Raw genomic sequence first — 12,833 nt, forward strand, 5'->3', positions numbered from 1 at the left:
CACAGATTTGATCCTTGCGTCAGGACAATCCCCTGGAGGAAGAAATGGCAACCCATTCCAGGTTTCTTGCCTGGAAACTTCCATGCACAGAGGAGCCTGGCAGGCTACAGTCCATGGGGTCACAAAGAGTCGGACACAACTGAGCCCAGCACAGCAGTAGTGTGCAGCCAAAGCCAGGGGCTGAGTAGGCAAGGGATGCAAGAAAGGCCTGGGTTAGTGTCTAGCATGGACAGAGGTCAGCTAGGCTTAGGGAGCTGCAGTCACTGGCGTAATGAGAGAGCTTAGACAGACACACACACACAGAATCACAGGCACAGAGCAGTAGGTGTGGGCTGTGTGGACCATGCGTTCCAATCCCAGTTAGGATCTATGGTCTACAGATTACAAGTGGGGTTACATTTGGACTCAGAGTTGTTCCTCCAAAGTCCAGGTTGGCCTTCCTAGCGGCCCCTGCAGCAATATCCTTGCTACTCGCCGGAGAGAGAGAAGAGGAGCTCTGCCTGAGACAAGAGTCAGGGAGGTATGGGAGGGGCAAGAACTCAGTCACCGTGGAAGGCAGTACCAACTCTGGCAGAGTGCTGCCCAGTGGTATGTGCAGGGCAGAAGAACTCACAGGCCCTCCGAGGCTCTGAGGTAGGAGGGCAGCCCCTTTGTCCTGCCAGGGAGCCATCAACCAGTCACAGCAGGCAAGTGCAGCTGAGATCCTGCTGGCCAGGCCCAGCCACCAAGATGATCTCAGGGAAGCAGCGAGGGAGTTTGCCCGGTGGGGTGGGGGCTTCTGGGCAATGGTGATGCCTCCAGAGGAGGGGTGCCATGCAGAATCCAGGGAGGCTGCCGGGGCCAGCTCCCTTGGGGCCTAATGACAGGAACCCTGCTAGAAGGTGAGCTCCAGTAGGACCCAGATGGTTATGCTTCTCATTTCAGCTCTTGTTTCTCAATACCTATAACAGCGCCTGGCACACGGTAGATACTGTATAAATATTCATTGCTGAATTGATGAGTGAGTCATTGAACACATGGAAAGATGGATAGATGGATGGATGGATGGATGAGCAAGCCTGGGGAAATGGGGAATCTGGGGTCCCACGGACACAGCAGAAACTAACCAGGAAGCAGGCTGTGCGCTCCCCAAGGGGGATGACCTTTGGCTACAGTGTTAAGGGGCTCCAGCCCTTGCCCCTTTCAACCTGAGGAGGAGGCAGGCCAAGCGTGGTCACGCCCTGCTGGGTGAAGCTGCCATGGCAGTGGTTACCGGGAGGCTGGGATGCCAGAGTGGGGCAAGGACTGACCAAGGCCTGCCATCCTCTGTGTTCACTGTGCGTGTGCTTGACTTCCAGCCCGCTCCAAAAGCCTGGTGATGGGGGAGCAGAGCCGGAGCCCCGGGCGGCCGCCCTGCCCCCGCAGGCTGGGCCCTGTGCTGAAGGCCGGCTGGCTGAAGAAGCAGAGAAGCATCATGAAGGGCTGGCAGCAGCGCTGGTTCGTGCTGCGTGGGGATCAGCTCTTCTACTACAAGGACAAAGAGGAGACCAAGCCCCAGGTGAGAAGCACGCTTCCTGTGTCCAGTGGGCATCATGGTGAGGCTCCAGGGGGCATGGCTGACTGTCTCCAGGAGAGGGGAGAAGGCAGAGAGAGAGACCCTCCCATCAGCACCTCCACCCTTCAGGCACCAAGCCTGTGACTCCACTCAGCATGACATTTCACTGGGATTTCCAAAGTGAGATTTATCCTCAGCTCTCACATTCCTGGGATCACACCTGGTTTTACTGCGACACATCTATAGCTTCAGTCTTTGAAATGTTTCCTTCTAATGTTGATAGAGAGCATCCCTGCATGGCTTAAAAAAAAAAAAAAAACACCACCCACAGGGTAGTCCAGTGGTTAAGACTCTGTGCTTCCAAAGCAGGGGCCAAGGGTTCAATCCCTGGTCTGGGAACTAAGATCCCACATGTCCTGTGGCATGGCCAGGAAAAAAAAAATTCTTGTTCACGTCCTTTTCAACCTGTCAGTGCCTCCATGGAGGACACACAGATCCCGCTTCTTCCACTATGCAGGGGAACAGGCGCCCAGGCGAATCTAATGTCACGCTGGAGTCTGGCTCATTCTGAAACCCCTGTGTCACAGGCCTCTGCCCCTCTGATGCTTCTGTTTTCACCAGCGCTTTAAGCTCCCGCCTTGGTGCTTACACGTCCGCCTTTCCACCCCGTTGCACTGAGTTCAGTCGCTCAGAGCAGCCACTGGCCTGACCCATCCTGGTGTGTCCTGCTCTCAGCCACGCCATGCAGACGTCGTAACCAAGTGCTTTGCATGTTGCTGACCAAGGTGGCAGGGCTTGTGGCGCTCAGGCAAGTTAACCCTCGTTATGGATCCACACAGAGAAAGAAAGTCTGGGAGCTGCCCTTGTTTCTCTTGAGGAAAATGGGGAAGAACTTGAAGGACTTCGCCCAAAGAAAGGCTGCACCTAGTCATTGATCCAAATTGGAAAGTCAAGCGAGATCACCTTTTTGGGGGTCAGGGATCACAGCATTTGGGGAGGTGAGGAAGGGGCTCAGTGACGGGCAAGACGGGAAGAGGTGCCTGGGCATAGTGCAGGGTCGCGCTGACATCACAGCGAGAAAATGACCCTCTTTTCTCGGAAAAGGACTCCTCTTCCAGGTTTTCTGAGTGTGAAGAAGGGATTGTCATGTCTTTAACACTTCTCCAATACTTGGGCTCCTCCCTTAAAAACTTGGGGCTCTGAGAATAGACGTGGATATGGAGAGAGGGGAGGAGAGGGTGAGATGTATGGAGAGAGTAACATGGAAACTTGTATCACCTTATGGAAAATAGATGGCCAATGGGAATTTGCTGTGTGGCTCAGGAAACTCAAACGGGGCTCTGAATCAACCTGGAGGAGTGGGGTGGGGAGGGGGATGGGAGGGAGGTTCAAAGGGAAGGGATATATGTGTACCTATGGCTGATTCATGTTGAGGTTTGACAGAAAACAACAAAATTCTGTAAAGCAATTATCCTTCTATTAAAAAAAAATACATTTTTTAAAAAAAAATAGGGCTCTGAGGGTGGGAAGGAACAGCCCTCATCTCAGAGACCTCAGGGACAATAGTCACCAGCTGCAAGTTAGTAACTTTCTGCCTTCACTGTATTTATTCTAGTGGTTAACTCCTGTTTATGGAAAGTCATACTGATTTCCGTTCGTGAGAGTCCTTGCATGTTTTCCTTTCTAAACTATATCTAAGTTAAAAACAAAAAGCCTTGTGCAGCAATGTGAGTGTACTTAATGCCGCTAAACTAGATGCTTGAAAATTGTTAAAATGGTAAATTATATGCTATGTGCATATACGTGCACACATGCAAATAAATGAGACTTATTTAAGGGAAACTTTTAAATCATTAACAGTAGAGATGAGAGGTAGGGATGACAAAATCCATGAAGGTGGATCTAAGCTAAAGTTTAGGGAACTCTGATCTTGTTCAGCCTCCCAGGCTTTATAAGGAAGGAAAGAGAGGTGGAATGGATCAAACAGGAACTTTGAATTTGATCTGAATTAGGTCAGGCATGCTAGCTGAATAACTTGAAACAAGTCACTTACTTTTTTTGTTTGTTTCGTTTTATCATTACTAAAATAGAGACATTATTACCTATCTCACAGAGATACACCAAGGATTAGATTGTGCAACATACCCACAACTGACCACAGATCTTAGCACATGGGATACTTAAGTCTGAGCACCCCTATATACACTCAGCCCTGCCTTTGCCTTGCTCCCTGCCTCCCCAGCTCTGCCACTCAGCCCAGATCGGGAACCACACCTCTGGCTTGCCCACCATTTTCCTTCTCGTCTCTGCTTTTGTGGTGAAGACCAGCCTCCTTTAATAGCATCTCGACTCTCCTGGCTGTCTTGTTAGTGACACGTGCTTCTGATGATGCTGGCCACAAGTTGCCAGGGCCCCTAGCATGTCAGAGCCCTGCCTGTGGTCCCCACCGTCATCCCCCTCCTGGCTCAGCCCACAGCACCATCTCCTGGGAGAAATGCACCATGATTCTGGGTGGACTCTGGACTAAAGTGACACACTGAGGTCACCCAGGCTGCGTGTGGACCCCTGCCCCAGGCTTTCCCACATATTCCTCGCCGTGAGCCTGAGGTGGCCCTTGCTCATCACTGCAGCTCCATAATGAACCTCCACCCCCCAGGTTTCCCAACCTGGACAGTCTTCTCCCTCACCTGTCACCTTTTCCAGAAATCAGTGGCTTCTGGTGAAAACAGTTAACAGAATGGAAGCATTGACATCCCAGTCACCAGCCTGGACACAGAAGGAGCCCTGGGGTGCCACCCAAACTAAGCCAGGGCAGCTGTCCCCAGGGAGCCATTGGGTCCCCAAAGGGTGCCAGCATCTCCCTACCGATGCCAGGGCGATGCCCATGGCTCCTCTTTTGGACTCTCTGGGGTCTCAGTGACCCTGCCAGTCCCTCATGGGGGATTATTCTTTTCCAGAATCTCCCCTCCCCAACAAAGCCTGACTTTTCTAGCAGCCCCATTGCTCAGGTCCCCAGTCTCAAGGAGACTCTTGGTCAAATTTGACTCACTTAGCTTTATAGTATGATCTCAAACCTGCCTGCCTTCTGGCCAAGCAGCCCACAGATTTCCTTTTAATTGCATGAACTACGTGTAATGGACTAATTTTCAATATCTGGTTCCTGGAAAATGGGCCCTGCTCCCTGTCTACAGTGACAGGAGTGCCCAGGAGTGAGCTCCCTCCTAACAGATGGCCTGTGGTCTGTCCAGCAGATGTAATTGTGGAGAGGGGGGCTGTCCAGCTACCCTTGATGCTGCACACGCGCGTGATAAGGATCACTCCCAGCCCACATTCTTGTTCTCTCTCCAGAGCCCTATCCCTTCCACTCTGCCCTTCTCACTGGCAGGAAGGTCAGCAGAGAACATAGAGCGCAGAGATGGGGAAAATTCAAGACGGCCGAAGAACTGGCTCAGATGGGAACTCAGATGGGAAAAGTAGGCTAAGGTGCTTTAAAGCTGAGCCTGAAAGTGTGGCCCTGTCCCTCCAGCTTCCCCAAACACTTTTCTGTAACAGTTTCCAACAGACAGACCCTACAGTTTTACTAACAGAAGATTCCAGGTCTTTTCCTGCTAAATGGGTTTAGCTCCTGTGAAATGTTTCTTGTACCATGAAAACTCCTGCCACTTTCTTTATTGATCAGCCCAGTCCATTTCCACTGTTTGAAGATTCACTTAAATTTAGTTACCCCCCTTCTTCACTGTGGGGTTCTTGGCTTCGAGTAGAGATGGAATAGAATAGAAATGGAAAGTATAACTTACAAAACATAAGATGGAAAAAATGTAGCAATGTTAAATGCAATCAGTTCAACAAATGGGCAGAGAATGGAGGGGGCCAGGAAACAAGAGAAAAAGGTAAATAGAAAACAAAAAGTAAATAAGATAGCAAGGAATAGGAACAACTATTTCAGTTGTCATAATAAATATGAATAGGTCATATTCATCTGTCTCTTAAAAGACAGAAAGTAGATGTCTGGCTTAAAAAAGAGAGAAAGTAATAAAATAATAAAGATTGCAAAACAAAACCATGAGGGGAAAAGTTATGCCAGCAAAAAGAATGCAGATTTAGGAACATCAGAATCAAGTAGAATTCAAGGTGCTGGGGGAAAAAAGGAGCAAGGAGAAATATTTCAGTATAACATAAATAAAAACCAACTTAGAAAATGGATCAGCTGTGAACTTTTATGCTCTTAATGACATAGCTTTGAAGGATACATAAACAAAGAAAAGAATTCTCATTGTTCTCCATTTTTGTAAGAAAAGTGAAATTATAGAGACTTACAATAGTGCAAAAGGAAAAAAAAAGACTTAGAAATTAAGAACAAAGTGGTAGTGAGTGAGGGCACGTATGCAAGAGAGAGAAATCTTTACACGCGGAAATAAAACACACACACAGACTTTGGAACACTTATGTTAATAGAAAATCAAAGCTTGAGGTCAAGCTTCTAGTCAAGGATGACAGATTTTAAAACCCCAGAATTACAGCATAGAGCACTAAAGGCTCATGAAAGTGTGGACGCACCTGGATGGAGACGGCAGGGGAGGGACGACCGCTAGTGGGTGCTAGACAACAGCTGGGCAGGAGGTGGCTGATTCAGCAGACCCTAGTGCGCTCGATTCCAAGCCAGCACTACAGAGAGCACAAAATTGCATCGGTTTGCAATGTCTGGTTGTTGGGGGGTGAGGGGGTGGGCCCCTCACCCCTCATCAAAGACTCAGAACACTGGCAGGACCAATTATCTCTGAAAATGAGGGCAAAAGAAGAGCTCCATACAGGACTGATTGAAAGTCACTTTAGAAAGCAGTTAGCAGATCTCCCGAACCATCTGGTGCAAAGCTGTGACTGCCCTCTTCACTGGGGTATGACTGGGAAGGACACTGAGGACACCGGCCTTATCGTTGAGGTGGGGGAAGGTACCAGTCTGCAGCAGGAGGCTTAGATGGAGGTGGACATGCAGACCAGTTGCTTAGCTCTTCCAGTCTTCATCCCACACTTGGCTCCCAGACCCCAGCAGTCAGGAATAGCCCTCAGGAAGGAAATGAACAATTTTCACTGGAAAATCTGATAGGTCAAGAAGAAAAACACAAAACGTATTGACAGTAGGGGTCCTCCATGACACAGCCCAGGCAGATCTCTCTCCTCTCCCTCTCTCTCTCTTTCTCTCTCTGTCTTTCTCCCTTTCGGCCTGCCATGTAAGCATCCCCTGCCTTCCCCTCATACAACTTCCAATCAGTTGCTTAGAGAACTATAACTAGTAGGCGTGAAGAGCTTTGGGTTACTAGACACTTAAGGGAAGCATCACATATGAAGGTTGGACAGAAACACAAGAAAGGAACAAAATTTAAAAAGCAACTTGGATGCAATAAAAACTATACAAGGGGGAGACAGCTTGTGTATAAAACCATCTGACATCCTCAGAGAGAGGCTGTGGGAAATGGACAGCCAGAGCACAAACCAGCTCCCAGAACTGAGAAATAAAACACCAGAAGCCAAAGCTCAGATGAAAGCTTGGATGGAAAACTTGGCATAATCTCTCAGAAAGAAGAACAGAGAGGAAAAGAGGAACGACGACTCAGCATCTGAGAAGGAGTTCTAGAAACGAAGGAAAAAGGAATCCTTAGAAAAACTATTCAATTAAGTTAGATTTCCCAGAATGGGAGTGTAAACAGTGGGTGCTGACTGATGAAACCAAAGGTACTGTGGGGGCTCAGGAAGTCACATTATGGGTGAGTAGGGCTGAGAGGGGAGTTAAATAAAGCAAAATTTCAAACTTCTGTGCTGGGAATTCCATAGATAATGCCTAAAAAAAATTTTTACACCGAAGTCATTTATTGATTTCTTTTTTTTTTTTTTTTGGCTACCCTGCAGCATGTGGGATCAAACCTGCAACCCCTGCAGTAGAAGCAGGGTATCTTAATCACTGGACTGCCAGGGAGCTTCCCAGTCCCTAAATTTTAAATGAATACATAATAATGAATAATATAAGCGTACATTCTGAAATAAACATAAGAAAAGAAAAAAACTCAACTAAAAGAGCGGAAAGTGGTGACTAAGATTTGGGCAATGGTAGAAGAGGAAGAAATTGCTGCCTTATAATAAGCTGGCAGAACTACTTGATTCTCTAAAACTATTATGAGATAGAACCTTCACTTAAAAAAAATAAGGGAAATAAAGCTAAAATAATTTTGGAGTTTTCAGAATATGACTACTACAAATCAGAGCTGTAGGGCAAGGCTTTGGGGAGAAGGGGGTGGTGATCAAAAAACTCGAGATTTATTTGTATTACAGTTGGTGCTTCATATCCGTGGTTCCACAGCCACAAACTTAGCTAGGAGTAAAACTAGTCAGAAAAAAAATTTTCCAGAAGTTTCCAAAAAGCAGTGCTTGAATTTGCCGTACACCTGGAACTATTTATACAGCATTGACATTGTACTAGCGATGCTTTAAAAAATATACATGGCAGGCTATGCATGAGTTCTTGTGTCTCCAGTATTGGCAGGAGGATTCTTTACCACTGGCGCCATCTGGGAAGCTCCTATATACAAATACTATACATTTTATATAAGGGACTTGAGAATCCAAGGATTTGGATAACTTCATAGGGGACGCAGCAGTATAGGAACCCTTCTCCACCAGTACCGAGGGGTGATTGCATTTTAATTTCTCACAGGGAGACTATATTTATTTAAGTCCATATTTTAAGTTAAACAAGAAAAGAAAAATGAAAAGCAGAAAAGGAATGCAGCAGGCACACAGCCCCAGACAGCTCTCTCCAGATAACAAGAAAGGGGAGCAGCCTAGAGGTCAGACGATGGGCGCCCCCTTCCAGACAGAGCCTCCAAGCCCAGCCCGCCCCTGCAGAGCTGGCCCTGGCACATTGAGGGTACTTAGAAAATGTTTTAAAATGAAGTTGGCGGGGAGGGGGGCGTGAGTCTGGCAGCTCACACCCGGGGAGGAGCCCCGGGCCTCTGAAGCAGAAGTGTGAAGCTCACTGTGTCGGCAGGAACCCAGACTGTGCACATGGCATGTGGAGGGCTGAGGTGCCACGCTCAGAGGCTGGATCCGTATTCTGTCAGCACTGCGGGACTGTGAGCTTTGGGAGCTCAGACTTAGTTTCCGGTGCTCCAAGAGGAAAGTCATCTACAGCAGCCCAGGCAGGGGTTGGGAGGGCACCAGGCTGGAGGCAGACGAACCATCAGCTGGGGCTGGTGTCCTCAAAAACTTGCAGGTGTTGAATTCGGGGACTGAGGCACCGTGGAAGCAGCGGAAGACAGAGTGTGAAGGGGATGCAGCATCCCGGGCGGCAGAGTCTCAAACCTACGCCGGGGGCGGATGCAGCTGCAGGCTCCAGCAGAGGCAATTTGAACATCACTCTGAGAGCAGGCCGAGCTCTGTTTTGTTTTCCAGGCGCATAAGTAATGGGAGGCTCAGCAGTGGGAGAGAAGATTGATTTAAAGTTTGATTTAATTTAGAGTAAAAGCTTGGAATTGGGAGGAAGAGAGACAAGATGGATGGGAAAGCAGACGCACTTCTAGGAGCGGACGTTAATACTAGGCGATCAGAAACCTCCAGCCTTTAAAAGAGAAAACAAGCCAAGAAAGGCCATCTGACCCCAGAGCCTGAAGGTCACGGGGAGTGCTCCAGCAGGCCCCAGTCACCCCTTTCCGCAGGCTTTGTTTACCAGCTTGCACGTCAAAGACAAAAACAGCGTTGTCGTGAGCTGGCTCCTTGGGCCCCGGCCCCTGAGAAAGGTGCCTGTGTCTTTTCCATGTTCCCTACGAGGGAACTGGGGACTGGCCTCAGGCCTAGGTTAGTGGGTGTGTTACCAGAGCGCCTGAAGTCCGCTTAATGTCTGCCCGCGGGACTGCACAGCTTTGGCTAGTAAGACTCTGCCCTTATCTCAGCTCAGTGTGGGGGCAAGGTTAAGATCCCATCAGGCTGGTCTGAGCCATTCTGTGCTCACAGCAAGTCACAGAGCAGGCCATGTGTCAGACGCTGTTTCACAGCTAGACCTTGTAAGGTCAACTCAGCTGGAGGTGACTCAGTAAACCCTCACTGAGCCTCCTTCATCGGTTGTAAACTGTTACTCAAACCAGCCTAGAGGTCATTATTGTCGTTATCGTTGTCGCCACTGTTGACATTACTACTGGTATTTTGTAAAAATTTCTCAGCTTCACGTCTTCTCCATTCTAGGCTGTAAACCTCATTCAAGTGGGACCTCTATCTATCTTTGTGTTTGTTGTTCAGTTGCTACTGCTAAGTCACTTCAGTCGTGTCCAGCTCTGTGCGACCCCAGAGACGGCAGCCCACCAGGCTCCCCCGTCCCCGGGATTCTCCAGGCAAGAACACTGGAGTGGGTTGCCATTTCCTTCTCCAATGCATGAAAGTGAAAAGGGAAAGTGAAGTCGCTCAGTCGTGTCCAACTCTTAGTGACCCCATGGACTGCAGCCTACCAGGCTCCTCCATCCATGGGATTTTCCAGGCAAGAGTGCTGGAGTGGGGTGCCACTGCCTTCTCCAGTTCAGTTGCTAAGTCGTGTCCAATTCTTTGTGGAAGAGTTGGAAGGACAGCCCCCCCCCGTCCTTCAGTATCTCCCTGAGTTTGCTCAAACTCATGTCCATCGAGTCAGTGATGCCATCCAACCATCTCATCTTCTGTTACCCTCTTCTCCTCTTGTCTACTTACCGCTTATCTTTTCCCACCACCCAGCATGGTGCCTGAGCCGTAACTGATTCAGTGATATTTGATGCTTGTGTGAATGAATGATTGAAGAAATGAATAAATTGACTGAATGAGTGAACACTCTGATCCAGCCTTGTATTAGATCCTTGGTGCGAAAATATTTCATTGTTTTTGTAAAGTGCTCGATAGCTGGCAAGAAACTTATTTTTACCGCCTTCACGTATTAGACCGTAAGCTCATCATGGGCAGAGTTTTGTTTGGTTGGTTTTCCCTGTGTCCTCAGTGTCTAGAACGGTGCCTGACTCCTAGTAGATGCTCAATAAATACTTTTTAAAAATAATTTCATACTTTTTTACTCTAAATTAAATAACATGCATAATTTTCATTGAGCCTCACAGCAACCCTACAAGGGCAGATACAATCCATTTCCATTGTGCAGGTGGAGAAAGTGATGCTCAGAAGGGTGAAATGGAGGCTTTCATACCATGGAAAGAAAACAGTATTTGAAATCAGAGAACCTGGGTTCAAATCCCATTTATACCACCTACGACTTGTAGGTTTGTACAGATCATTGTAGCCTTCTTGCTCCCACATTTGGTGTGATATTCTGGGGCTGCCCTGAAGGTTGGACAAATGGCAGCTGGCAGCTGTAGTGACATCATTGCTGCCTAAACACTCGGAGACAAGATTCCTGTAATCCTTGGAATGGTATCTCAGATAGAAGTCTTCCAAAGAGGCTTCTAAAATGAAACGTGAAAACAGGTGACGGATCCTGGAGGCACGGACCACCTGAATCCATGAGGCTCCCTGAGAGCAACCCTGTATTACCTTTTCCAACTAGGAGTCCAGACCAGTGGGCATCAAGACCATCATGGACACCCCGGTGTCTGGACATTAGCGAATTATTGAATCCTGCATGACAGAGAAAGACAGATTTCTAGATTGTGGCTTACTAGCTAGTAACCAGAGAAGTTATTGCCCTCTCTAAGCCTCAGTTTTCTCTTTGTGAGGTGAACATACCCACACCTACCTTATAGGGCTGCTATGAAAATAAGATTATGCCCTAGTGGTGACCTCACCTGGGTGGAACTATACTCACTGAAGGTTTAGCAATCACCCAGCTCAGTCAAGCAAGAGAAGTCCAGTGGAATGCAACATGGCCCTGATCTTTGCCCTGCCTTACTTCATGGGTTTAAATCTAAATAAAAGCTAACCCTTACATGCGTATGAGCCCAAGGAGAAACCAAGTCTCCTTCCTCTCCTCTGCACCTGAGCTGCCCTAGTGATTACTTGACCAATAGAATGAGGCAGAAGTGATGCCACGCAAGTTCTAGGTTCAGTCTTTGAGATACCAAGAGCTTCTGCTTTTGCTCTGGGAAGCCCTGCCATGCTGAGAGAATGCTTGAGTGGACCACACAGTTATGAGGAGACAGACCTGGTGGCCCCAGGTGAGACATCCTTGGACCTTCTAGCCCACTCCAATCAGCAGCAGCCAGGATGCTCAGGAAACTGAACTCCTACCTGTATGAGAGAGAAACTTGATAAATGATTTAGAGAAATCTTGGGAAAGGTACTAGGTCAGGCCCCGCGTCCTTATGCCAACAAGACTACATTTATTCTGTGAGCCTCCAAAAGCCATAGTCAGGACAAATAGAATTGCACAGAGGCTACCATGCCCCCCAAATATGAAGGATCCTTTGTTCCAGCCCCTGATGCTGAATTACCTCCCTCACTGCCCCACAGATCTCGCCACAGCAAATTCCAGGCGATCCAGCTGTGCTCAGAAGGAACCTGCACGTGTGTGAGGGGAGGACAAGGCCCACTCGCTGCTTCAGGAGAGCTCAGTAGCTGTTGTGCAGATGCCCTCTGCAGGACGATAGAAATAACCACGAGCTAATTGCATACTGGTATTAACGTTGCCATCAGTGCTGCAGAAGAGAACTTACACAATAAATGTCTTCTTACTTCAAATGCCCTTGGGGACAATTTCAAATGCTGCTTTTGTGAAGAATTACGCACCGGAGTCTTATTTTTTATTTATTTATTTATTTTTTTTAATTTATTTATTTTTAATTTTTACTTTACAATTCTGTATTGGTTTTGGCATAGATTGACATGAATCCACCACAGGTGTACATGCATTCCCAAACATGAACCCCCCTCCCACCCCCCTCCCCACAACATCTCTCTTTAAAAGAAATCATTTATTTAGGTTCCAATATCAGAAGGTATGGCTTTTCTTTAAGGGATACTTTATATTTTCGTAGCTATTTGAGAAATGTAATTCCGCTCCACTAACAGATCAAAATGAAAATTCTTGCTGAATAGTTATTTAAAAATCAAACAAATGTATTCAGTAAATTTAGAATTGACTACAGCAGCCAACTTGTTTTTGAACAATTTTTTAAGCTATTTCATTAGAGTCCTTTTTTTTTTCTGCATCTGACATGTCAAGGAAAAACATAACCCCCCCAAATACGTGTTCAAGCTTATCTCGTACCATATACAGCAGAGGTTCTGAAAGCGACCCCTGGAGTGGTAATGACATAATACCTTAGGAGTACCTACAACTCATTATTAT

At 47.5% G+C, this 12,833-nt stretch overlaps 1 protein-coding gene across 2 annotated transcripts in view; it reads left to right on the top strand.

Moving 5' to 3' along the window:
• ARHGAP22 (Rho GTPase activating protein 22) overlaps positions 1-12,833 on the top strand; it is a 179,168-nt gene that overhangs the window by 51,540 nt on the left and 114,795 nt on the right. For both annotated transcript variants that reach the window (XM_040242856.1, XM_040242857.1), the window contains one exon: positions 1,338-1,537. In XM_040242856.1, the coding sequence (XP_040098790.1) occupies positions 1,338-1,537 (200 nt within the window). The remainder of the gene's footprint in view (positions 1-1,337; positions 1,538-12,833) is intronic.

Source organism: Oryx dammah, unplaced genomic scaffold (genome assembly GCF_014754425.2).
Source record: "Oryx dammah isolate SB20612 unplaced genomic scaffold, SCBI_Odam_1.1 HiC_scaffold_6, whole genome shotgun sequence".
Classification (NCBI taxonomy): domain Eukaryota; kingdom Metazoa; phylum Chordata; class Mammalia; order Artiodactyla; family Bovidae; genus Oryx; species Oryx dammah.